The sequence below is a fragment of the Psammomys obesus genome, unplaced genomic scaffold, assembly GCF_907164565.1.
Source record: "Psammomys obesus unplaced genomic scaffold, mPsaObe1.curated_primary_1811, whole genome shotgun sequence".
NCBI lineage: Eukaryota > Metazoa > Chordata > Mammalia > Rodentia > Muridae > Psammomys > Psammomys obesus.
This window is the reverse complement of record NW_026596057.1, coordinates 14685124-14712569: the sequence shown is the minus strand read 5'-3', so window position 1 is coordinate 14712569 and position 27446 is coordinate 14685124. Positions and strand designations below refer to the sequence as shown.

At 44.7% G+C, this 27446-nt stretch overlaps 1 protein-coding gene across 1 annotated transcript in view; it reads left to right on the top strand.

The window, feature by feature from the left end:
- The first annotated feature begins 1046 nt into the window (after positions 1-1046).
- The window catches only part of Stx6 (syntaxin 6), a 43898-nt gene continuing 17498 nt past the window's right edge, over positions 1047-27446 (top strand). Inside the window, exons 1-4 of the mRNA XM_055624601.1 lie at positions 1047-1269; positions 14319-14488; positions 17375-17469; positions 25907-25969. Coding sequence (XP_055480576.1) covers positions 1235-1269; positions 14319-14488; positions 17375-17469; positions 25907-25969 — 363 coding nt within the window. The 5' untranslated portion in view covers positions 1047-1234. The remainder of the gene's footprint in view (positions 1270-14318; positions 14489-17374; positions 17470-25906; positions 25970-27446) is intronic.

Here is a 27446-nt window from a genome sequence, read left to right as displayed (position 1 = left end):
TCCAGGGTTTCTCTTCGTAGCCTTGGCTGTCCTAGAACTAGCTCTATAGACCAGGCCGGCCTCAAACTCGCAGAGATCCACCTGCCTTTGTCCTCTGAGTGCTGGGATTAAAGGAGTGTGCCACCACCACCTGGCTCATTTACATTCCAAAGAAGGACTGCAGGTTCAAAAGGAATTAGTTTGCTGCAAGCTCCAAGGAGACTAGAGACTTTGGGCAAGTAACTAAACCTCCCAGAGTCACAGCTCATTCATAAAACGAAGATAATAAATAACAGTGATTACCTCACTGTGAGATAGCTCAGTGATTATCAGCAGTGAAAGGTCACAGCCCTCATTCATGAAAGCTACATACAGTGTGTCTAATATTTCATTTCACTAAGTGTGCCAGATAAAATGCTCTCTGGACATTTTGGAATCATAGTTGAAAGGAAGTTACTTTGCCTGGCTCCTTCTTTGCCCTTCAACTCTCTGCTGGGAAGTTCATTTTCAGAATGAACTTCAAAAGATAATACATTTTGGGGAAAGTGGCCAGGATGTGTTGTTCTGTGATGTCTGGGTTGTGTGACCTTGTGAGGAGAGAATGAAGCCTCTAACAAAATAGAAACAGTAAGATCATCCTCCAGAAGAATACTGATAAAGATGTTTATACAGTCTTTACACACGACATGACGTAAGACTTTACCGCAATCAGATTATTTGAGAATCCTTTAGTGCAAGTCGTGGATGAGATGGTCATGTAGATCACATGGCGTTAAAAGCAAGTATTAAAAGTAGAGGAAAGGTAGAAGGCCTATGCAAATCTGTCTGTGTCTCGGCAACTGCTTTCTTAAAATCCTCATTGCCTTCTCCCAGCAGAGATGCAGAAGACCACCCCCATCACCCAGAGCTCCGCCTCTCGGGTCTAGTGACGCAAGCCTAGGCCCCGCCCCTCTACGGCGCAAGGGCCTGGGAGATCGGAGTCACGTGAGCGTGAGTGCGGAAGTGAAGCTGCGGTACGCGATCATGATTGGTCGTGACGAGGTCCTGCGGGCGGGGCCAGGAGCCGGAGGTGCCGGGGGAGGAGGCTGTCGTGGGGGCCGGCTTGGAGTGGGATTCGGCCCACGGCGCTGACCGAGTGCTGGGTCGACGGCCGTCGGGCGCCCGGGTCTGCGCGCACCGCTACTCCGGGTCGCCCCGGCCGAGGCGCTGGCCGCGGGAGGCCTCAGGAAGGGCTCGGGCTGCCAGGCCGGGCGCCATGTCCATGGAGGACCCCTTCTTTGTGGTGAAAGGGTGAGTGTGTGCGAGGACTCCCGCCGCTGGGGGAAGGGAGGGAAATCGAGGCAGGGCGGCACAGCCGCTGCGCCCGGACGCCGTGCGTCGTCCGTGGCTGGGCCCCCCGCGATCCCGCCTTCGGCCCGCACCCCCACTTTCTCGGGGTCGCGCGCCGCAGGTGGGGAGCGACGTGCTGGAGCGGGCGGACAGCATCTGGGCAGGAAATGGGAAATGGCCCTCCTGGAGTGGGCGTGCGCGGGGGCGAGCTCCATTGTGGAGTCGGGGAGCTAGCCCGGGACGGCCACCCCTCGGCCCGCCCGGTGGCGTCCAGCCGGTGCGGGAGCCGGGTGCGGGAGGACGCGCGCTTTCCCCGGGGAAGAGGTCCTCCGGGCCCGGTGCTGATGTTGGAAGGAAAACAATATGCAGTCAGCCAAACCAAACTTTCCAAGGCTTTCTGTGGGCCACCGGGATTTTCCCACCGTGTCGAAGGAAATGAGTGTTTCTTTTGAACTCCTTGGTTTCGTCCCGGGTATTTGACAGGTTTCCCTCACTTCGCGTTCTGCCTTTCGGAAGCCAACCGCCCTCTTTTTGAGACGGAGCTGTTCTGACTCCATCTTTGATTGTCTGTTGGGAGATGGAAACATCAATTGCACTTTGTTGTATCAACTTTGTAGCCATTACACAAATGCAAGAAAGAGCAATTATGATGTTGCAACTTACTTCTAATAACATGTCAGCTTTATGCTTTGAATATCAGAGAAATGTCAAAAATCTGAGATCTGTAAAGTTAAGACAGGATGAGCTCTGCTCTACTGACTGTGAAGTGTTCCTTGCTGTTTACTAGATGCTACTTGCGTCTTATTTGTGTAGTAGTAAAAGCTGACCAGTTGTGTGGGTGTTTGTTTTTGTATTTAAGGGTCCTGAGAAAATGTAAATGTTATTTTACGTGAGATGCTTTATTAACCAAGGTGTCTACAGTCAAATATATTATGACTGCTTTTTTGGGGGGAGGTGCGGAGGGCTTTCCGAGACAAGGTTTCCCTGCGTAGCCTTGGCTGCCCTGGAACTCACTCTGTAGACCAGGCTGGCCTCGAGATCTGCCTGCCTCTGCTTGGGACTAACGGCCCCCCCAGCACCCGACTAAGACCGCGAGTACATTTCCTTAAGAGGGTTTTTCTTTCGCTTTGCCTTAATTTAGATGGGAGAATAGGAAGGTATAGATTTAACAGTAAAATTTACGTGCTTGGAAAACGTGTTATTCATTACGGAATTGATTTAGATTTTTAGTTGTTGGTTGTTTTTGTTTGCTTGTTTGTTTTTGCTTTTTTAAATTAGAGTTAATTTAGAGCTGTATACTTTCCCTTGAATGGAAGGTTTTTTTTTTTTTTTTTTTTTTTCTTGTGGGGGGGTATGTGAGTGCCGTGGCACACATATGGAAGTCAGAGGACAACATTCAGGAGAGTCCCTTTTTAGGGATCTAACTCTAGAATTTTAGGCGTGGCAGTAGGCACCTTTGCCTGCTGAGCCATCTCACCAGCCCCAGAATTGAAGTTTTTAGCACCCAAATTGCAAAAGTTGTCTCTGGTGGTGAATAGATGTCAGAGATAACCAGAAAAATTTTGTTGGCCTTTGAGTGAAATTTTTTGAAAATTCTTCCTCGCTCAGGCATATTGATATTCCACCCCTGGAGTCTACCAGCACTTGCTTATTAGAACACTGTCATAGGTCACTTGTTGCAATAGAAAAAAACAAGGCAGTCACATCGGTGTTTCCAGATGTGTGATAGTATGTTTATGCATATCTCTTTAACAGTATTGAAGGCCACTGAGATATCTTGGTAGATAGGGGCACATGTAGCCAGGCCTGATGACCTGAGTTTGATCCACAGAATACACCTAGCAGAAGCAGTCCTGCTTGTTGTCCTCTGACCTCCTCATGTGGGAACTTACACACACACACACACACACACACACACACACACACACACGAGATGGAAAAGTTTAAAAAACTAGATAAAAATGCATCACAATGTAGAAAAGGTAAAGATGTCTCAGCTGTGACCCTTAAGGTGCTGCTAGTGTAATCAGTGCAATAAATCATGTCAGAATTAAGTAGAAATGACAGTGGTCCATAAGTGGAGACGTGCTTTCCACAGATGATGAGCACCTCAGACAGTGCCTTAGGAATTGTTATGGCAGGAAAAGCTACAGAAACAGGGGTGTTTTGAGGGTAGCAGAATTCAGACACTTTAGGCTTCTCTCTCTTCTGTGTAGAGGCTTAGGAAAGAGAATTGAGTGCTCCTACTCCCATTTTCTTTCTTCTGTCGTTTGATGTATTTGCTTAAAACTGTCCAGCAGAAGCAGGAAGTGGTGACAAATGTCTTTAATCCCATCACTCAGGAGGCAGAGGCAGGTGGATCTCTGAATTCCAGGGTGGTTTACAGAGTGAGTTGCAGGACAGCCACGGTTACACAGAGAAACACTGTCTCTAAAAAACAAACAAACAAATAAACAAACAAAAAACTTGTTCAGCAGAAATATAATGCAAGCTCTCTTTCCTTTCCTTTTCTTTCTCCCTCTCTCCCTCCCTTCTTCCCTCCCTTTCTTCCTCCTTTCCTTCCTTTTGTGGCCAAGTCTCATGTATCCCAATCGGGCCTTGAACGTCTGATCCTGTTTCTACCCTCTGATTGCTGGAATTATGAGCATGCATTATCATTTTAATTTTTTAGTAGTTGCATTAAAAAGAAGTGAAGGTGATTTAATGTCTTTTTAGTAGATTCAAAATATTACTGCTAGCTGTGAGTTTTTTGTTTGTTTGTTCGTTTGTTTGTTTTTGAGATAGGGTCATGTTATGTAGAACTTGCTGGCCTGTACTTGCGGTGTAGCCCAGGCTAGCCTTAAACTCAGAAGTCATTCCTCAGCCTCATGAGTGCTGACATTAGAGGCATGCACTTGGCTTCAACATGCAATTAAAGATACTTGTATTAAGTCTTCAAAATTTATTATTTTAAACTTCTATCTTATTTCAATTTGAATGTTAAATTTTTGAATATATTGTTCTATATTTAGAATTCACTGAACTCAGAGCTCAAAAGAAATATTCAAAGTCTGGGATGATAGGGGATACCTGTGATTACAGTGTCTGGAAGTGAGAGGCAGAAGGAACAGGTGTTCAGCAGCTAGCCTCATAATGAGTTTGAGGTCAGCCTGGGCTACATGGAATGCTATCTCAAACAAGAACGGAGAGAGAGAAATCCACATGCCCTAATAGCTCCAAACATACCAGTTTTTGACAACCAAATTGCCTATCAGTTTTTAAAATAATTAAATTTAAGTTCCTCAGTGACACTACTTTTAAGGGCCTTAGTTATTCTTGAATAATCACATGTGAATTTCATATTGGAGACCAAAATACAGTCTTCAGGGCCCAGGCAGGTGTAAGAAGGTGTAACCTACTTAATACCGCCTAATGGCTGCCTGTTGCCTAAGGAATAAAATGAAAGATCAGAACACTTTTTCCATTACCTTACTGCCAACCTAAGTTCAGCCAAATTCAGAAGAAAGTCTCTGCTTAATTCTCCACAGTCATCACATTTTGACCCCTACTCACTGCCATGCATCCCTGACTTTGGCATGACTGTGACCAAGTCCTACAGAGAACGAGGGAGGAAGGACTGGTTTCTGACTTAGGCTTTCAGAAGGTTCAGTCCATGGTCTCTTGGCCTCACATGCTTGGGCAGAACATGATGTCAGTGGGAGAGTGTGGCAGGGGGGAACTGTTCATTCATGACAGGCAGTAGCCGAGAAAGTGAGGCAGGAACAAGATACCCCTGGGAAAACACACACACACCACACACAGAGTCCAGCTAGGTCCTCCCTCCTAAAGTTTTGAGAACCCCCAAACAACACCACAGCTGGCCACAGCTGAGGCCCAGCCTGTGAACACACATGCCTCTTGAGGTGGCACTTCATTCCCAAGCACAGCATGCTGCTCCCACAATGCCCTGCCGTAGTTCTCACACCACTGATACCCAGGTGGGGTCAGGAGGGGGTCTGACTGGTCCTTACTCTCACTATTCTTGGCTCTGAACCCATCACACTTGTGTTCTTGGAATTGCTTGTGTTTCTTGCCCTTGTGCTTCTCTAGTGTACAATTTTCTTTCTCCCACCTGATCCCCGTATCTATTCCTCAGTGGTCCTTTACAGCTTTTGGGTGCTCACCAGCGTTCACAGGTTTCCAACTGTATTTCAACCCTAACCACTTACCCAGGGTTAACCCCTTCCTTGTTAGCCACCTACAGAACATTCCAGTTGCTAAAACCAAGCATCATCACATCTCCTACAAGAAAAACAGGTATTCAAACAAGCAAGCAAAGGCAGACTGAAAAGAAAGCCCGCTTCCTTCTCCAACTCCTACGGCAGCCAGCAGGGCCACCACTTCCCAAGTTTGGAAACCTGTCTAGGTGTGAGTCACTGCCCCCTCCTTCACTTCTCATCCTGCACAGCCTCCACCAAGTCAGCTCTGAGGTTTTAGACCTGCAAGGAAGGTTCAAGATTTCCTGGCCTTCCCCCATGTAACAGCTGAAGAGATGGGGGTGGGGAGGTTGGGGATATGGTTCAGTCAGTTTGGCTTGCCTCAGATTCATTTCTTGAGTATGAAAAGCGTTCCGCCACCAAGACCTATTTAATCTCAGTTCTGAAAGCCTGACATCTGCTTTTCTTACAGAACCCCAAGATCTGTGTTTGCGCCCTTGAAAAGGTGATTTTAAGTTAGTGAATAGTAACTTCTGTTAACAGAACAAAACAAAAACCTCACCTACTGGTGGCTGGAGAGATGACTCAAGGGTTAAGAGTATTTGTTCTTGAAGAGGAACCGGGTTTGAGTCCCATTACCCACTTGGCAGCTCGCAGCTGTTCATAACTCTAGTTCCAAGGGATTTGATACTCTCTTCTGACCTCCACAGGAACCAGGCATTCATGGGAGCACAACACTCATATACATAAAATAAAATAAATTAATCTTAGCACCCCCCCCCAAGCTTCCTTGACTTCAGTGAGGGACGATAGCAAAAACAAATGACAAAACCCACTTCCTAACCAAGATGTGATTGGTGTGTACCTGTAGTGCCAGCACTTGGGAGGCAGAGGCCAGAGGACCACCATGATTTTTAGGTTAGCCTGGGCTGCATATTGGATTTCAGGCCATCTTGGGCAATACGGTGAAACTTTGTCAACAAAGAAAGAAAGAAACAAACAAACAAACCAAAAGCAGGGCCTGTGAGACAGCTCAGCAGGTGAAGTCCCTGCCTTCCCTAGGAAGCCTAGAGTGGCTTCCAAACATTCAGTGTGGCATGTCCCGCACATGCACACAAAATAAATACAAATGAAACTTAGAAAGTTAGCTCATTCACCAAGCAACACATGACTGTATGGCCACATTGCAACACGCTCAGTGTTGTGATTTTCGTGGTGTCTTGTTTCAGTAGAAGTGGTAAATTCAAAAAAGCTAATTCTGAAAGCTTGGTAACGGGGGGAGGGTGGGACTAAGGAAGCAAAAACTTGACTGAATTAATTCACCAAATCCTGACTAAGTTACTATACTGGATTTTTGCACCAAGGAAATTAGTACTGAATCTGTGAAATAGCAAAGGGCTAATAAAATAGGCCTCTTAAAACACTCTGGCAATACTCATGAAAAGCTTTGTTGTGATGTGGGCTGAATGAGCTATTATGCTGAGGAATACAATCCCGAAAACAACCTAAAACAGCAACAGACCTGTGATGAGGAGCCGGCCACCATGTCTAAGATTGAAAATGTACAGTGTAAGTTACTTACAAACTGCTTTGGCTGTTGAACAAAACAGAAACCAAAAGCACTGACTGCTCTTCTGGGTGTACAAGGACAGCAAGGCAGATGTCGCAGGACAGATGTCGAAGGACAGACTACCCACAAGATGAGGACAGTTATCTGTGATGAAGAGACTACACCTTGGAACAGATCATCTAGTAGGAACCAGATTAGTCCCCTCCTGCCGTGACAAGGAGAACCATCGCCAGACATGCCGGGCATGTCAGACCACCTTTGCAGGACCTCCTGTGGATATTGCACACTTAAATCAAGGCTTTCCAAGGCCTCCTTTTTAATTTCCCCCACACTGATGTAACCAACACTGTTACCAAACCAGGATTCCTAAATGCCTAATTTCCTTCCTTCCCAGTTCCCAAATTCTTTAATAGCATCAAGATGAGGTCTTGCATCAACATAATTTGACCCTGTTCTACCTGTCTTCAGTGAAATTAGATTGATTAAATGTGAGCCTGCAGCTCACTATTAGCTGTGTGACCCCTGTGTACTTCCTCAGCGTCTTCTCTTTGGAGTGTGACAGAATTCACCATTATCTGGCTGTCTTTACCACATGACAACTCATAGAAAGTACTCCTGGCTGTTCTGTCTCAATACACTGTCTACTCCACTTGGTGGCGGGCGGGGGTGGGGTGGAGCCCCTCAGAAGGTGTTGCCTTCTGTGAAGCACCCTACCTCCAACATTACCAGCAAAGAGTGAGTACCAGCATTTACGCTGTGCGTGTAAGGCACCAGGCTGGAAATACAGAAAAAGACAGTCTAACTCTGCCCGCAGAATAATAAGACAGCGAGGGGAAGCAGCGCGGAATGAATGACACCGCCGAGGAAGCCCTTCCTGGAGATGCTCACAATAACTCATGGAAGCTCAGTGGGGAAATAGACACAAGTGAGAGCACTTGGTGTAGCAGTCACAAACTGGACTGGCACGCTGGAGCACTGAGGCAAAAGGGAGCAGAGTCAGTGTAGGCTCACCGAAGGTGCTCCCCAGATGGTGTTCTGTAGTGGCTAACAAGGAAAGGGGTTAACCCTGGGTAAGTCGTTAGGGATGAAATACAGTTGGAAACCTGTGAATGCCGGTGAGCACCCAAAAGCTGTAAAGGACCACTGAGGAATAGATACGGGGATCAGGTGTGTTCACAGGCTGGGCCTCAGCCGTGGTGATGTTTGGGGGTTCTCAAAACTTTAGGAGGGAGGACCTAGCTGGAGTGTGTGTGTGTGTGTGTGTGTGTGTGTGTGTGTGTGTGTGTTCCCGGGGGCGTCTTGTTCCTGCCTCACTTTCTCTGCTACTGCCTGTCATGAATGAACACCTGAATTTGGCTGAATTTGGTTGGAAATAAGGCTAGGTAAAGAGTGTTTTGATTTTCCCTTCAGTGCAAAAGATGTGTGTGTGGAAGTGAAGCAGTGGAAAGAGCTTTGCTCATCCGAGGTTGGCAGTGGAATGAAGCGTGTGGGGCACAGGGCAGGAGCCAGCTTGGGGAGTGTGGGAGGTGGGTGAGTGAGGTGGTTGCTGGGGCTTGCACAGCTCAAAGCCCGAGTATTTGAGGTTGCACGTCTGGATCAGAAACTGTCTGCCTTTAGTAGCCTCTCGTATGTATGTTGTGGAACCAGAAACTTCTCTGTAAGGAGACTTGTAGGGTGGGTGCTGTCCCAGACACGGGCCGCACCAGTGTCTGCATTGTCTGTCAGCTTCTTACAGTGGGAAGCGGGTGTTGACTTATGTCAGTCAACTGTATTCCCTTGTGTTACATCTGGGCAGACCTTTGTCACCACCTTGACGGATGGAATGAAGTGGTGACCCTGATCCCAGAGGTCCCTCAGCTAGATCAGCTACCTCCTGCGCCATCTTCGCTTAGGACACACACTCAGGGCGCCTCAGCTGACAGGAAGTCATCTATACTGAAGCCACTCCACCAGAGGGATGGGGAGAGACCCCAGAGAGCTGAGAAGTGACTGGTGGTTCCCTGCTCTTAACATTTTTCAACTCAGACCCGGGACAGTGTGGACCCTGGCCAGGTCATCCCTGTTGTGTCTGCTCACTCACACACAGAGTCTGTGAGCACAATAAACACCGTTTTACAGCAAGTTGGGGAGTAATTGTTGGCGCAAGCACAGGAAAGGAACAGATGCCAACTCAAGGTCTGTCTCCATGGTCAAAGAAGAAAGGCAGAACACTGGCAAAGAGCAGCTACTAAGAAACAACCCCTTCTCTGTTGTTCTAATGCAGTTACCAATGCTGGATACTCATGAAGGGAAGATAGCTACTCAGCTCATGGGGAGTCTGAGAGTAGGTCCTGTAGAGAGAGGCCCTGGGCTGTCTCACACCACGATGTAGTCATTTATGAGAGGAGCAGATACAGAAATCAAGGAGGAAGGGGCAAACTGTCTTTTGTATCTTTTTTTTTTTTTTTTTTTTTAGGAATTACCTGGAGGCCCATAAGAACTGTCTTAGTGCCGTGTCTCTAGAGACCTAAATCATCTGCTAGGACCTTCCTATTAAAGCTTTTAACACCTCCACACTGCCATACTGAGGGCCAAGCCACCAACATGCATGAGCCCTTAGGGACACACTCAGACCACATCCAAAGTGTGACAGTTGCTGTTAGCCGAGATACTCCTTGTTTCCTTTTCTTTTTTTTTTTTTTTTTTTTTTTTGAGACAGGCTCTTGTTAGACGAAGTTGGCCTCAAACTCAGATCTGCCTGCCTCTGCCCTCTAAGTGCTGGGATTAAAGGTGTGAACCACCACATCCAGCCTGTACTTGGCAAACTTAAATATTAAGTAAGAAAATTTTGCAAGCCAAGCATACACGTCTGTAATTCCAGCACTCGGGGAGGCAGAGGCAGGCGGATCTCTGTGAGTTCCAGGCTACCCTGGTCTACAAAATGAGTCCAGGAACAGCCAAGGCTACATAGAGAAACCCTGTCTCGAAAAACCAAAAAAAAAAAAAAAACCAAAAAACAAAAAAACAGAAAAAAGAAAAGAAAAGAAAACTTTGTGATCTTTTTTGGAGGAGGTGACACTTGGCAATATTCTTTGTATTGGCAAGCTAGTTGTTTGGGATGGTGATCCTTTTACGATGCTGTGACAGATTGGAATGTTGTATGGAGGAGGCTGTACAATCAATAGCAATGGGTCAGTGTTGAGTTAGCTTCAAAAGGTTAGTCCTGTTGCTATCAGCTTTTGTTTAAAAAGGGTAAAAGATTCCTATTCGGAAGGTTTGGTTGGCTTTTCCCAGTTTTTGTTTGGTTTGTTTTTGTTTTCGCAAAGGTACATTCATTCATTCACCAGGAAGGAAGTGCTGCGTTACAAGTGGTCCTGTAGTCATGTTGTGGGTTGATTGTTCCTTAGAAGAACTTGTCCAGTTTGGTACACTTGGCAGGCTGTCAGACAGCAAGGGGGTGGAATTTGTGTTTTCAGGCTTACTAACACAGTGCCTTGTTGCCTGTGACATGGTGCCCAAGCCTGACTTTTGGAAGCATGTGAGTAGAAAGCTTGCCTGACCCGCATAGAGGGAGTCACTTCATCAGTGCTTGATGGAGGCTTCTCTGTTGGAGGGGTTGAGCCACAGTTCTCAGGAAGATAGCTGCTGAGCTTTAACTGAAATGCCAGACATGCTTCCAAAGCTGTTGATGAGCCAACTGTTGCCAAGAAGTTAAAGTGTATCGTGCTCTTGTATACACTCTATAATTCCCATTGCATAGTTAGGGGAAAAATCTAGAAATAGCTAAGCTAGAGTGTCAAGTAAAGGAGGATTTTGGACACAGTTGCTAATTCAAGAAAGTGCTTGTGTTGGAGAGATGGTTACTGGTTAAGAACACTTAAGAATACAGCTGCTCTTCGAGAGGTCCTGAGTTCAATTCCCAGCAGCCACATAGTAGCTCGCAACATCTGTGATGTGATCTCATTCCCTCTTCTAGTATCCATAAAGACAGGGATATACATAAAATAAATAAAATATACATATGCATAAATAAATAAATTTTAAAAAGCTCTGGACAGTGGGGTCCCACACCCTTAATCCCAGTGCTTGGGAGGCAGAGGCAGGTGGGTCTCTTTTCGTCTAGTCTGTACTGCATAGTGAGTTCCTGGGCATCCAGGGCTATGCAGAGAAACCCTGTCTTGAAAAAGTCTCTGGCTGGCTGTGTAGAGGAGGTAGTTTCCTGGACAGCCCCTACTCAGCTGATTTGACTGAAACCCCTCCCCCCTTTCCTTTCCTAGGAAGTGAGAAAGGGAAGAAGTGCACTTACTTCTCCTTTCGATCCCGAATGGCAGGTGGATGGGCGGCAGAGTTGTGTGCTGAGTTTTAGGAACTGACTTAGTTGAAATGCTAAGAACTCCTCAGTGTTTAGTGCTGGGTGCCTGTGCCCAGCTCTGAGTGGAGAGGCGTCCTGCTCGGTTGTGGGCATTTATTAGAGGCGCTTGTGGCTCTTGACTATGTGGAAATCTCAAGTTTTTGGAAAATTCTTACTAGTGTTTCCCAAAGACCTCTGCAAGGCATAGTTGCATGTGCCCACAATAACTCAGCATTTGGGAAGCTGAGGCACAAGGGTTGACCCGGTTAAGGTTGACCTAGGCCACATGGTGAGACTCTCACAACCCACCACCAACCGGGCATGGTGACACACGCCTTTAATCCCAGCACTTGGGAGGCAGAGGCAGGTGAATCTCTGAGTTTGAGGCCAGCCTGGTCTACAGAGAGAATTTCAGGATAGCCAGAGCTACATAGAGAGACCCTGTCTTGACAACAACAACTACAAAACACACCACCCCCCAAAACTGAAAAAATCCACAACCATCAGAGAACTTGGTTGTGAGCCACATTATTCCCTGTTACTTATTCATGCCTGGAAAATGGCACTAGCAGGTTGCTGTTTGATTTACTAGCAAGCCTCTTCAGGACTGTCAGGTTGGGGTTCCCAGATACACTATGAGCTCTGGCTTTTCTTGCAAGGCCGACCCATTGCTGATGGTACCTCCCTTTTGGGTCTCTTAGAAAAGAATCTGCCTTAGAAATGTGAAATAATGGTCATTTTACCTTTCTTATGTTTATACTCTAAAATGAAGACTAAAAAATGAATCCTGATTCAAAACCAAGACTTTGTTGTTGTTGTTCTTGTTGTTTTGGTTTTTTTCACACAGGGTTTCTCTGTGTGTAGCTCTGGCTGTCCTGAAACTTGCTCTCTAGACCAGGCTGGCCTCAAACTCAGAGATCCACCTACCTCTCTGTCTCCCAGCACTGTGAGCCACTACCTCAGGGCTCTCTAAAACCACCGTCTTTAGTGTTGACTAAACTTAGTCCCTGGTCAGGTCTGGGAGTGTTGGGCATTTTTTTGAGATTGCCCTGTAGCTTTTTCAGATTCCTGCTTCTTTGGGACTTGCTTCAGTTGTGGCACGCTTGGGGACTTAACTCCACTCCATATTTGATCACCCCAGAGAGTTTCCTGAAGGCTGTACAGTGTCCCTCTCTTCCCTCTTTCCCTTCTGTCCTTTCTCTCATTTTGATCATGTGTATGTGTGTCTGCTGTGTATGTTCAGGTGCTCAAGGAGGTCAGAAGAGCACTGATTCCTGGAGCCTGTTGTGGGTGTTAGGAACCGAACTCAGGTCCTCTGGAGAGCAGCAAGCTCTCTCAACCACGGAGCCATCTTTCTTGCCCTGAGATCACGCAGTCCTGAGAGTGTGGTCTGCGACCACAGAGGCTCCGGCGATGAGCCGCGGGAGGGTCTGTTACTCATTCTTTTCATAACAGTGCCTCTCGCTACGTTGACGTTTGCACTGGTGAATGGTGTAGCGGTGATCCTGTAAACCACCGTGCCTTGCTGTACTCACCGTGGCGGGCCAGCCGAAACTCAGAAAACAAACAAATGAAATAAAATCTTGTCCCTCAAATACACTTTTCTTTCTTGATTTTTTGTTGATTTTTTTTTACTTTGAGACAGGGTCTCTTTATGTAGCACTGGCTGTCCTCGAACTTACTACATAGACCAGGCTGACCCAGAACTCGCAGAGATCTGCCTGCCTCTGCCTCTAAGTGCTGGATTAAAGGCCTGGACCACCATGCCTGGCTTTTCTTTTCTTTTTTTTTTTTTTTTTTTTTTTTTTTTTTAGGTTATACTTTACCTCTAATAAAATTTGCCCTTTTATTGTCTGCTTCTGCATAATTGCGTGAACCCACAGGTAGGCGGTTACTATCGTTAGGATACTGGACGGAGCTATGGAGACTTTTTTTTTTTTTTTTAATTTTTTTGTAAAGTGCTTGCTGTGTAAGCACGAGGACCTCAGGTAGCAACTCTTTTTTGTTTTTGTTTTTGTTTTGTTTTGTTTTGTTTTTCAGCTTGTTATCCTAGATTGGTTAGGTAGAGACAGGGAGATGCCTGAGGCTTGTTCTCTATCCAGCCCAGCTTCATTAATGAGCACCAGGCCAATGCGAGAAACAGTCTCAAAAAACAAAAGTAGACAGCTGCTAAGCAGCAACCCCCAGGTTGTTGTCTGGCCTTGGCATGTATGTGCATATTCTTCCAGCCTGCATACTGAGTGTTTGGTGCAGTAGTTAAATGGGATTTAAGCCTAGTGACAATGAGGAACATTCGAAGAATCTTTAAACCACATCCTCTGTGAAAGCATGCCGCATGGTCGTGTTTCTGGGCCTAGACCCACACTGAACAGGAAAAATATCAGTCTCTTAAACAGTGCTGCTGAATTTAGGGAAGCAGATACTTAGCAAAGCTGAAATGTTTACAAATATTCCAGTGAGGTTTTGGGTTTAAAATGCCTCAGATCAAAATACTTTAAATCTTGAAAACACGAGCCATGGGAGAATAGTCCTCCACTCCTCCCACCCCAAAAAAAGAAAAATTGACTCTCACACCAAAGGAAAGCCACATGAAGGTGAAGGACCCTCTAGTTAATTTATAGGATTGCTTCTTTGTGTTCTTTAGTATTGTCTGTTTAGGAAAAAAAACAAAACAAAACAACTGTCTTCCTCAAACAAACTTGATGTTAAAGTTGCTTAAATAATGGCCAGTTTGTTCTGCCTCTCCTGGGAACACAACAGCCAGGCTGTTTGGGCCTTGTCCAGTGGGCCAGGGTTGTGAGGGTGGTGATGTCAGGGCGCTGTGAGGATGGTGTGTGGTGGCATTGCCCTGAGTCCTGCTCTCCTTCGTGGACTAGTTGTGGGTGACTCTCCTTTTCCTTTACCTTGACTGCAGAGAGGTACAGAAAGCAGTCAACACTGCCCAAGGATTGTTTCAGAGATGGACGGAGCTCCTTCAGGGCCCCTCTGCCGCGACAAGGGAAGAAATCGACTGGACCACCAACGAGCTGAGGAACAACCTCCGCAGCATAGAGTGGGATCTGGAGGACCTCGACGAGACCATCAATATCCTTCTCTGTTGTCTGGGGCCGAGGCCTCGGGAGCATGGGCAAGAGAACAAAGCGTTATTCAGATGTCTTGAGCTATAGTTGAGCGGCTGGTTTCTGTAGTGACTGATCTGGCTCTCATTGGTACCACGGCACATTTGAAGTCATTGCACAGTGATCTCAGGGAGGACAGCCTTGTTCTTCTGTTTATGGCGAGTCCTGTGTTATCCAGGCAGTGAAGGAGGGTAATCATGACTTTGGACCCTGGAGCCAGTCTGCTGATGTTCAGTTTCTCATTCCACCATTGTAAAAGTAAAACTAAACTTTTCCCCTCACACAGTACGAATACTTCAGATATCAGTGTGGAGATTTTCCTCACACACCAAACAGTTCTGTAGCAGACACCAGCTGAATGTCCCAACTGTTTTGACATGATCTACCTGGAGATAGCATGGGCTCTTGTAGCATTCATAACCCCCACATCAGATGCTAGGTGCAAACCCCAGGTTATGGCCTGTGCTTCAAGCCCACTTCCTGCTTGTTAAACCTTTCAAGAGTAGCTTGTAGAGCTTAGGGAAAGGCATTGCTCAGGGACTTGTGTGGAAGAGATGCCCAGGGGAAGGTAGGCAGAAGAGCGTTTTGTGGTCTCCAGGAATGCCACCCTTCTGTGGTGCTCCACAAGGACCCTGTCCATTTCAGGATTATGAAAGCTTCACTGCAGAAACATTATTGATCACTGGTCATTGGCCATTGGTGATTAGCTCAACCTTTAGTCCCTTTCTCTTCCAAGCTGTGGCTGGAAGTTCATATCATTAACCATAGAGCTGGTTTGTTTCGTGATCAGAGAAACCGTGGAGTCATCAGTCATCTATATCATAGAGAAGCTAGAGACTCCAAAAGCCTTAGGAGCTCTGGGCCAGAGACAGAGTTGAAATTCCATCTCTGATACAGTGTCACAGCAGTAACTCTGGCTTTGGCCATATTAGTCAACTTCTTTGTTCTTTAGTTTCCTCTTCAAAGAATGCTAGGTTAAGGAGAGTGTCCAGCTTAGGAGTGTCAAGAGAGTTACTTGTCTCAAGAACTTAGAACCGGCCTGCTCAGATAAATGACCATAAAAGATAAGCAGTCGGGCTGGGATGCTCCTTGGTAATACAGTACTTGACTGTCCTAACATGTGAGGGTTAACATGCAGGGTTCCGGCCCTGCAGAAACACAGGCATGAGTGCATGCCCCAGACTAGCAGTCATTGCTACGGAGCAGTGCATACAGACCAGTGTTACAGCATGGCAGTTAGAGCTCAAAAAGATCTCTTCAAAGATTCCTCTTCCACCTAAGAAGTGGTTTTAAAATGCCACTGTCCATTGAAGAGCTATGTTGTACCATGAAACTGTGCTTGGTGAGAGCAGGCCATTATGCTAATTTATGCAGTTGATGCTGGGGGAAAAGCCCACAGAGCTGACTGATGAACTGGAGATCCGTTGAAACTGAATTGTGCAGCTTTCGATTTTTAGCCTCAAAAGTTTCAAAACTTTAGTTAGAAGATACGCCGGTTCCATGTCTGAGTTCTGGTTTGCGTTTTTCTTTGAAATAATCCATGAAGGAAACCAGCTTCTACAAGGTTCACGCACTGGGCAGCACGGGCATGTAGGCAGTTGATAAGTAGAATTTAGTTTAATTGCTGTTCTAGTGACCAAGGTACTTTTTCTTCACTACTATTTACTTCTTGTATTATTACATATGGTACCTTTTAAGCTATTAAAAGACAAGTAAAATAAAATGTAAGGGGACAAGATCAAAAGCAGTTTCAAGAGGCTATTGCTTCCTCTGAGACAGGTTTGGTTGGGGATGTAAGTTGTGAGGCAAGAGAACAGGGGAGGGCAGTGGGGGCAAACAAGAGTGGAGTATAATGGCGCATGTATATGGAGTGTTGCGGAGAAGCCATTGCTTTGCACGATACCCAGATTTTCACAAGACTGTACAAATAAATGGAGTTTAAAAGCCTGCAAGAAAGAAAGAGGAAAATTGTTAGGGCTAGGCACAGTGCTGTCCACCTATAGTCCTAGTACTCTAAACGATGAGGCAGGAGAACCACAAATTGAATGACAGCCTGGGCTTTAGGGCTGTGTAGTGACTTCTAGGCTAGCCTTGATTGGTCTCCCTGTCTCAAAGAAACTGGGACGCAGGACGAAAGTTTTGGTACTGATCATTCATTCAGTAATCATTTCTTGAGTGTTGTGTATCAAACATTTTCTTGTGTTTTAAGCTTAGGTCAAAAGAAACTGTAGCTACCAGGCCTTACGGAGTTAGGGTTGGGAATAGATACTGGATGATGATGCAGATAATGTACAGGCTGTAAGAGAGAAGAGAGAACACGAAGATTTTCTAGTATTTGACCTAAGGCAACTGAGCCAGGCCAGGGGATAGAGAGCTCAAAGGCAGCTTCCCTGAAAAAGACTTGATCTCTTTAGGTTGAGGAGGAGAGTTCCCATGTTGGCATAAGGAAGACTTTTGATTGACAGTTTAAAAGATTTGTAAAAGCCATAGCTTTTTCCTACACCTCTCACCCTCTCCCATCCTTTCACCCCAGCGACCTTCCCAACTCATTTTTTTTGAGCTACAGTTAACCTGGAACTCAATCCCTCCCTCTTCCCAAGTGCAGGGATTCCAGGTGTGTTCCATTGTGCCCAGCTAGCAGAGGCTCTTTTTAACTTGCCAGGCCATCTTTTTGTTGCTGCCAAGGGAACTTCTCGTAGCTGTGGTCGGAGAGAGTTTAGGGGTGCTCGGGAAAGTTGTTTTCACGGGGTTTGGGTTGTTCTGTTCCTTGAGTTTCAGTGCCCTGTGGTTTAACAGTTTGCCATCAGGTTTTTTGGTGATGCAGTTGCTGTTCCTTAACTTGTTGGCCCACGCATAGTCGAAGCAAATCCTAGAAAATTCAACCTGGATGCAACTGAATTGAGCATAAGAAAAGCCTTCATCACAAGTACTCGGCAAATTGTCCGGGTAAGGAGCACTCCTCTCGGGGTTGTTTGTGTAAGAGACAGACAAACTTCTTAGACCCCTCTCTCAGTCACAACCTAGCAGGTTGACTCTGAAACAACCTTTCAGCCTGAACTCATTGCCAGTGCCCCATATAAAACTTCTCTGATGGGGGTGGGGTGGGGGTGCTTTTACTTTTGTGGGGGTTGCTAGAAGGAAAACAAGACAATAAACTGCTGGCTGGAAGGTTACTTTAACAGCCTGATCCTACTTGCCCATGTCTCAAATCTCTATAAAACAGTGGTAAAAAATATCTCTTAATGTGCTCTATGTCTGGACAAAAGGAAAGGCTCTTGTAGAAGCCATTTGTTTCTCTGATTGACTGGTAGTCGTGTGCATTGTTGAAGAGTGGCTCTTCCTCAGTTTGGCTGGTGGCCGTTCCGCCATCTGAGTTGCTTCTGGAGCTCCTACACCCACGCTATTACTATCGCCACATACAAGTGCCTAACAGCCTCCGAATTACCCAGAGCAGGCAGGCCAGGGATGGCGCGTGGAAACAAGCCGTCGGGTGGACACATCTTCAGTACTGAATTATTAAGACTACTACCCACTAGTAAAGGAGAAAAGAGAAAATATAGTTTAGGTGAAATTTTGAGTCATTCAGCTGTATTTTGTATTTTGAAAGTATATGGCTAAGTCATCTGATTAGCATAACTAGATGTAAGAGAAGCAGCTGCCATTAACATATGTACTTCCTTGAAGAAAGAGACTTGGGATCAGACCAGTGCTGACATATGGCAGGAACCTTGCCTTGTGTTTGCCAAAGACTTTAATCATGTGATTTCCTCTTGAAATGATCTCAAATGGTAGATTATCATTGAATTTATACGTCCGTGTTTCTTGCTTCACTCAGTAGTGGCCTTTCTCTGTACTTAGAACTAAATTGCTTATATATAAGCTCACATGTAATAGAGTAGAAACCTTTTTGGCTTCAGGTGCCCTCTGGAGACAGTGAGTGCGTAGATTCAACATTCTGATTTTCCAGACAGTTGTAAATGTCACTCTGCTAAGCCCACTGTTAGGTGACATCTTTTGTGTGTAATTCCCTCAATCATTTTTATTTTCTCATTTAGACATGATCTCCCTCTCTAGGTTACACTAGCCTCAGACTCATCCAAGTCCACTTACCTCCCCTCCCAAGTACTCACACCACCACATCTGTCTGTCTGAGCCTGCCAGCATCTGTGCTGTGTGGAACAGCAGCAAGTGCTCTTAACGCTGAGCTGTCTCCAGCCCTCAGTTATTTCTTAAATACAGTTCATTTTCTTTCTCTCCCTTCATCCCTGCTTCTACCGTCCCACTTTCCTGCCCTCATTTCTCTGCTCTCTTCTTCCCTCCCTTCCTTTTTTCATAATGGTTTTTCTGAAGGATGCCACTGTTGACCCTAATATTTCACAGTTCCCTGCTGTAAAATAAATATTCTTTAATCAATGCACTTATTTTTTCTGTAATGTGGTACTTATGAGTTTTGAAAATTGGCATTGAAAGATCTCTGTATTTTGAAAATTAAACTATGACTGGAAAGTAGATACTAAAGTTCATTTCTTTTTTCTTTTCTTTTCATTTTATATTGTATTGTATTGTATTGTATGTATTGTATTGTATTGTATTGTATTGTATTGTATTGTATTGTATTGTATTTTTCTAGATAGGATTTTTCTGTGTGGCTCTGGCTATCCTAGAACTCTCTCTGTAGAGCAGAGATCCACCTGCCTCTGCCTCCCGAGTGCTGGGATTAAAGGTGTGTGCCACCACTGCCTGGCCTAATATTTGAAAAATCTGTTAAAAGTACATCTTAGAATTATTTTAAGTCATAGTACTGTTCATCAGAATTTTACTTTACAGAGATTGAGACCTCAACCACACTCAGCTATGCTTTCAACTGACTGCTTGGTGTGAACTTCTAGCTATGCTGTTGGGTTTGGTGTTTTTGGTTTGTTTGGTTGGTTTTTTTGAAACAGGGTTTCTTTGTAGCCTTGGCTGTTCTAGACTCGTTTTGTGGACCAGGCTGGCCTCGAACTCACAGAGATCCACCTGCCTCTGCCTTTCTGAGTGCTGGGAAACAGGCGTGTACTACCATGCCTGGCTAGCTGTGTTGTTTTAATTTATCTCCCTTTTCCCCCATCAGTATTTGCCAGAGATGGAGTCATTATACCAGACTCCATCTGACTTGGTTTTAATAACTTTAGTTGAAAGTCTTACAGAAAAGACGGAAGTAACAACAGAGTCACCTTGATTGAAAAAAAAAAAAATTGCAGGTGTTGACTTAAGTATCTGTATTCAGCTGAAGAGATACCTGCCTCTTGGTAGAAACTGGAGAAGGGACAGGGGGTTCACAGACTTGGGAAATAGGACGAGGCAGATTTGATACAAGTACTTTTAAGTCACAGGCTTAGGTAGCATTGGTCTTACCTTTCATGTAGAAGTGTCCCACTGTTTCTTTTTTTTTTTTTAATTTTATGTGTAAGTGCTGTATCTACATCATTTCTACCCATCCCTCTTCCTACTTCAACTCCTCCTTTTTTCCCCTTACTCTCAAATTTGTCACCTCTTCTTTATTCATTATTATTGTTTACACACATACACACACAAATATTTTTATAAATATATACACATACACACATATTTGTTTAGGCCTGACCACCTGGGATTGGATAGCCTGTCACCGAGCTTGTGCCCTCAAAAGACTGGATCTCCCTCCCAGCAGCCAGGCATAACCCGTAGATCTTCATCTATGAGTGGAACCTGGGACATGTCCCCCATCCACATTAGGATGTCAGCTGGTGTCGTCAGTGTGCAGGTCGTGTTGAGGTAACCGTATTGTTATAATTTCATGGGTGCGTTTCCTTGTCATTTACAGAAGGCGTTATCTCATAGACATCTTGGTCTTACAGTCTTTCCGCCCCCTCTTCGGTGGGGTTGTGGTATAGATTTTATCAACTGGGGCTGGGCACCCCATGGTCAGTTGTTGTCTGCATTCTGACCAGTTGCAGCTTCCTGTAATGGCTACTCCCTGCTGCAAAAGAAGCTTCTTTGACGAGAGTGAGAGTTATGCTTATCTGTGGAAATAAGGATGAGCAGTTGGAATGCTTTTTGGAGCTGTGCTGGTTTAGGAAAGTTACTACCCTATATTTTGTTTGTTTTTGCTTTTTTTGAGGCAAGGTCTCATTATATAGCCCTGGCTATCCTAGAATTCACTGTATAGACTTGGCTGGCCTCGAACTCAGAGATCCACCAGCTTCTGCCTTTCAAGTGTTGGGATTAAAGGTGTATGCTACCACATCTAGCCTTCTACTTTATTTTTAAAAGAGCATATGCTAATTTAATTGTGTCGCTTCATCAGTCAGAGGAGCCAGTGATAAATAATAACTTTCTTCTTTTACATGAAGAAGCAACTTTCTCGTGTACGATTTTGCATGAGGTAGTTGTGAATGCTGGACAAGCACGCTGAGCTACAGCAATAGCCCTTCTCCCACGTGACTTCCTGATTACAATTCATTGGCCATGCCCTTTCTACCCTTCCCGTGTTTAAGGAGTTTCTAAGCATCAGCCTAGCTTGTCCAGTTTTTATTAAGTTTTCATGGTAATTTTTAGTTGAAAAAATATAAATTCTCAGTTTTTATATAAAATAGTCCCTCTTCCCCTGGTTTCTTTTCCTTTGGCATAGTGCTAGAGAATCAAACTCAGGTCTTCATACATGCAGGGTAACTACCCTAGCACTGAGCGACATCCTGGCTCATCTATATCCAGCTAATTATTTTTATATTATGGAGTCATCTCTTCAACAGAGGCCTCACAGGGGAAGGTTTTGGCGATATCCCTCAAGTGACTTTGAGTTATGCTAGCATCATAGTGCATTTAGTTTTGCTGCATATTCTGGGAGGTCATTGAATAAGACAGAAAGAAACCTGAGCTGCAGGCAAAGCTCTGACCTTAATAGATTTCACCGTGTCAGTAAGCCTCCTTGGGGCCTCTGTTTTGTCAATGAAATGGCCCTTACTAACATTCTCTGATGTTAACTTTGGAAGGAAAATCAGAACTGTACCTGCCCCCAACAATCCACAGTTTATTTCAGCCCAAGAACTGTTTGCCATCCGTTAGAGCAGGCATGACTTTGGTTAGTCTAAACAGCTAAGATAAGCATGGTTGGACAGATAACGTTAGGACAAGGGGCCTGGGATCCGGGAAGTGCTAGAATCGACAGTGTCTCATTCATTCAGCTTGGAAACAGTTGATGTGAAAACAGGAGCATAAATAACCAGGACATTTGTTGTTCTTTTGGCAGATGGATCATGTTTTATTGGGACTAACTGCTGATCCTAAGCTTCATGTGTTAGAAAGAGGATGAGTAATTATGTTTTTGGCATGATAGATTGTTACAAGATGTTTAAAACTGTTTAGTAACACAGCTTAAAATCACCCCAGCGTGAAGGTGATCTGCCGTGTGGTGTCTGGTGACCAGCCTACAGAGATAAGATGCCATCCACACAGGAAAGTGTGCTCCTCTGCAGCACCGAGCATGTATAAGATGCACGCCACACAGCTGCGAAGAGGGCGTGGCCATCGCGCACACGCACGCCTGCACACCTACCCACATACAGATTTAGACACAGTCCCTCCCTCCTATCAAATGAAAGCTTTAAAAATCTGAGCTTAAAAAGCATATTTTATTCGTCTATTGCATTTTTATTAAAGAAAATTAGAGTAGCTTTTTTACAAGAGGGGAAAAACAACCTATAACTCAAAAGTAATCCCTGATCCAACACTGTGTTACAGTTTCCTTTTGATGCATAGCTGGTAACCTTTTGTCAGTCAGGTGCAGGTTTAACCATTAGAATACTCTCTGCTTGCTGTGCTTTAAATGTAAATAATTCTGCTTGAAAGTTGAAACTGCTCCTCCATTCTGTAATTTACTCTCTAGAAATAATCGTTTTCTGGGGCTGGCAAAATGGTTGGGTGGTTTAGAGCACTGGCTGCTCTTCCAGAGGACAGGAGCTCAGATTCCCAGCACCTACCTGGTGACTCCCAGCTCTCTGTTACTCCAGTCCCGGGAGATCTGATACCTCTCTGGTTTCCACAGGCACCAGCCACATGTGTGGCGCTCAGATAAACACCCTTACACATTAAATATATAAGTAAGTAAGTAAATATATATTTTTACAAGAATTCCCTGACTGCTTTCTAGGTGTTGGAATGCAAACTCTTAAAATGACATGGCGCCTGTAATTTTCCCTGAAGAGCTTTGCTGCAGATCGTACTTAGCATGCATGCTGCCCCGGGTTAAATCCCCAGACATATCAGGGAGAGAGGAGAGTCGGAAAAAAGGGAGGAGGGTGCATTGTGACTTGGACCTGGTACCTTAGCACTTGGGATACAGAGGCAGGAGGATCATGAGTTCAAGATCAACCTGGGCTACATAGTGAAAACTGCCTCAAAACAAATAACAACATATAGATGCATATGTAAATGTGTGTACAAATGCATATAGATGTAAAACAGCCCTGTCCATTGAAATAATGGGAACCATTTATGTCTAGTCGTCACATTAAAAAAAGTAAGTTTGGGGCTGGAGAGATGGCTCAGCGGTTAAGAGCACTGGCTGCTCTTCCAGAGGTCTTGAGTTCAATTCCCAGCAACCACATGATGGCTCACAGCCATCTATAGTGAGATCTGGTGCCTTCTTCTGGCATGCAGGTATACATGCAAACACACATTGTATACATAATAAATAAACAAATCTAAAATGTTATCATTTGACTATTTAACCACTGTAAGAAATATTAGAGGTTAAAGTTTTTTAGCTTGTTATACTAAAAATTTTTAATTTTAAGTTTAAGGGTGATGTTTTATTGAAAATAACTTGGATATCATTTAAACTTTATAAAGCTTGCAATTGAAAAGTAGATTTAGAAACCCAGTTTTGTCTGCGTATGCTTAGAAGAGTTTGGCAGTAACTGAATTTACATTTTAGTTAATTGAAATAAGGCCCTGGCCTTGATTGAAGTGATCAGGAACAATGGCTGGTGTGGCCACTGTGTCGGACAGAAGCAAATTCTGATAATCTTTTCCAGTGGCTGCTTCTATGATGGTAGTGTCCATTTCAGGGGCCCTGTTCCGCACCACCATGGCCTTGGGAGATACTATTGCAACTGTAGAGAAGAAACAGAAATTTCGCAAACTGCCCGACTTAGCCCAGTTACCTTAAAAGAATCGCTGAGGCTTGAACTCGGTTTGTTTTTCCTGGTCTGATTGGGAAGGCGCCTCTAGCTCCGATTTGACCGCCGGCGGGCAAGTGCGTCTTTCCATGATGATCGTTTATGTGCACGCTCAGCTGTGTACTGGCTGCTTTCAGAGAGAAGCCCAGTAAACACGGTGTCTGGCCACAGTGCTGTAGTGTGAGGGTTTACCGTAAGTGCTCTCCTCCTTACGCAGACACAGTCCTTATTTCTACTTTTATAGTATAGGTCACACCACAGAAATTTTTTACACATCTGTTTTAGTTAATTTCTTTAAATATTGCTATTAATGGGGCCAAGGCAGTGAATATTCTTAAACTGTTCCATACAAAAATTATCTCCAAAGAGTTTGTCCTGTTACTGTTCATCCGTTATATAGGAGCAGTAGTGGTTTCTAAAACACTTAGTTGACATACAGCAATATAGAAAGAGTCACCCATCCTAAGCATTCAGTTTGATGAGCTTGTCAATGGAAGACTTGTTTGAGCAGCACCTAGAAGCATGAAGCTCAGGAGCAGGCTCACTCAGCACTTCAGGAGCCCTGTTGAAGGTCTGTTCAAGTCATTGCCTACCCTCACCATCCAACTTTAGACAGCAAACAAATTCTATACACTCAGAGCACCTTAAGGCTAAGGCGCCACTTTTTCTATATACATGTTGATGGTTCCATTATGGAAGTATCATGCTCATTGTTTTTCTAGAAAGACTTAGAAACTTTTAAAAACTGTTAGTAAGTTGGTAATGTGGAGAGATAGTGCTCCCTCTCATTAGCAATATATTTTAAATAAATTTAATTTCTGGATTGAATAAATGATATCTTAAGCTAATTGATAAATAGGGACTTTTACAGTCCAGGACACACTATCATAACCATCTTGTTTTGAGGTTTCTAGAATTGTATGTAGCAGAGGTTCTCAGATTGCCCAGAGAGGCTTGTTAAAGTGTTCAGAAAGAGCCTTTGGCATGGGCTGGGATGGGGCCTAGAGAAGGGCACTGTTTGTAACCACCTGGGTATCTGAGTCAGGTAAGTCACCACATGAACTCTGGGGAGCAGGGGACTAAGCCATGTCACCTGCTGCACGCTTGGTACTTAGGAGACGTCAGAACGCATTTGCTGAGTGAATGATCAGGTCCTTGGAAAGCTGAAGCAAGGTGGTGGTTCAGATTTAACCGCAGTAGGAATTTTAACGTTGTGGCACGCCTGATCTAGCACCCGCTTGTCATGGGTCTTGATCCTGGCTGGGTATGATGCTGCACCCCTTTAATCCAGTACAGGGAAGCAGAGGCAGACACATCTGTGAGTTTAGGATTAGCCAGTGCCGCGTAGTAAAGTCCGTGCCAGTGAGGGCTGTGGAGTTAAGACCCCCCTTAAAACAGCAGACGTTGAATGCCTTAAGAATTTCATCTATAAAAATTACTCTACTTGCCAACAGAAAATTTCAAAGTATCTTGACTTTCTTTTTTTTAGAAAATTGTATTGCAATTACAATTTTAGATCTTTTTTTTCAGTGTTTGTCATTATAATTAAGTGTAAGAATTAAAGTGGCTCATATATAATGATGTTTTGCTTAAATAAATATTATTTAACATATATCCACTGATTTTTTTTTTTCTGTACATTATTTTTGATAAGACTTTAGGAATTTGCTTCAGTGTTAGGAATAGTCTATACTGTGAATGAATTTGCAGTTCATAAGTGAACATGCAAGAATTTTTTGGTATTAATGGTAACTATACTTTAAGAACAAACTTCACATGTGTTAGAGGATGCTAGTCCTTGAGCACAGACCTTTGGTTTTTACCCTCACTTTGTCAGCTATTGGCTGTGTGACTTTGAGAAGTTATTAGCCATTCTGGACATAGGTCCCCTCAACCTGGGAACAGATCGCATCAGCTCATGCAAGGCTCAGGGAAGCCCAGAAGAGTCCTGCTTCTGACTGGTAGTTGAGTTGCCTTTCTCTTCCTATGTAAATTTAGTGGCTACTTTACCTGTTTTCAATGGAAGGCCATTCCTATTCCTTTTATGTTTAAAATTGAGAAGAAAAGCCAAAGAATGCTATCCTTTTTCTTAAAGATAGACAGTCAACTGTGTAATTTGCTAATAAGGGAAATACTCTCCACGATTTCCTTTAAGGGAATTTTTCTTTGTTTTTTTCTTTTTCTAGGACATGAAGGATCAGATGTCGGCTTCCTCTGTGCAGGCATTGGCCGAAAGGAAAAACAGACAGGTAAGGAAAGACCAGAATGGAAGTGTCCATTAAAGAAATACCTGGCTACAGAGTTGAGATTGGGAATTGCTGAGCACCCCTGGCTGTGTGGTCAAGAACAGACCCTGTGTCACACTGGCCAGGGGTGACCGGGTGGGCACTGTGGAAGTCTCTCGTTAGTTCCTTGGTTAATTACTCGCTACTGGAACAAACTCTGAGCTAACCATCGTATGGAGAAGAGAAGTTCATTCTGACTTAGTTTGGCAGGCTTTAGTTCGTGATCCGTCAGTCCCAGTGCTCTTGGGCATGTGGTGAGGCATCCTGAACAGGACGCAAAACTTTGGGTTGTTTCTGTTGTTTTCTGTTTGTTTTTTTTGTCTCGAAAACCAAAGGGGGGAAAGGTTATATTTATACAATATATTTAGTTTGTATTGTTTCTACTCTCCCAACTTTTGTCTTTGTCAGATTCTCTCTTCCTTATCCATTCCATTTCATATTCTTTCTCTTTCATTTATTTCCTCCAAGTACAAAGCCTGTTTTAGAAAATTTTTATTGATCCTTTGTGAATTTCACATCATTCACACCAGTCCTACTCATCCCTTCATATTCTCCTTCTGCTCTTACAACCTTCCCCCAAAGAGAAAACAAAACAGAAAACAACCCCACCCCCCACCTCCCAAGAAAAACATCTCATTGTGGAAGCTGCAGTGTCGTGGTGTGTCACACACGTACCCTTTTGTCTACATGTTTTTACTGGCAAATGTTCCTTGCGGTGAGTCATTGGTCTGGTTCGAGGCCTACGGCTCCCACTGCACCATCAACACTGGATCCTCGCTGGGCCTCCTACAGTATTCTGTTGTTGCTCTGTGTCCTGCAGCCTTGAATCTGCAGGACTGGCCCCTTCACACACTCTAGCAGAAGATGTTGGAGTGAGCCCTGGATCTGGGCCTGAGTGGTAGCTGAGGTGGTCAGCTGGGCAGCTCTCCCACACCACCAGGGTGAGCTCACTCAGTGCCGCAGCTGGCAAGGGGAGGGTCAGCTCTCCCGATCTCAGACATGTTCCTCAGTGGCAGCACAGCCTGGGAGATCACCGTGGTCTCGAGTGGAAGCGAAGGCTACTCAGCTCAGGCTGTTTCTCTCCGCCCCCTCACCTCCAGTTCCACCTCTCTATAGAGCCCAAACCAATCTGCTTGTCTTTCTCTCCCATCTCTCCACCACATGCCATCCTAGTGGCTTCCGATGTGGACCTTGCAGCAGGCAGGCCTCTGGGGGTCTTCCTTCTTCCTCTCTTAAAAAAAAAAGCAAAACCACACAAAACCAATATGTAGTCCATTTTTATGTTGGTGAACTACTCCTGAGCATGGGGCCTGCCCTGGAGTGTGGTCAGTGATGGCCAGTGTCACTCTTTTAAATTGATTTTCATTCAACCAGCATCATTCAGTGGCAAATGGCTTCTTGTTTGGGGATGGGACTTTGTGCCCAGATCCTTTTTCCCACC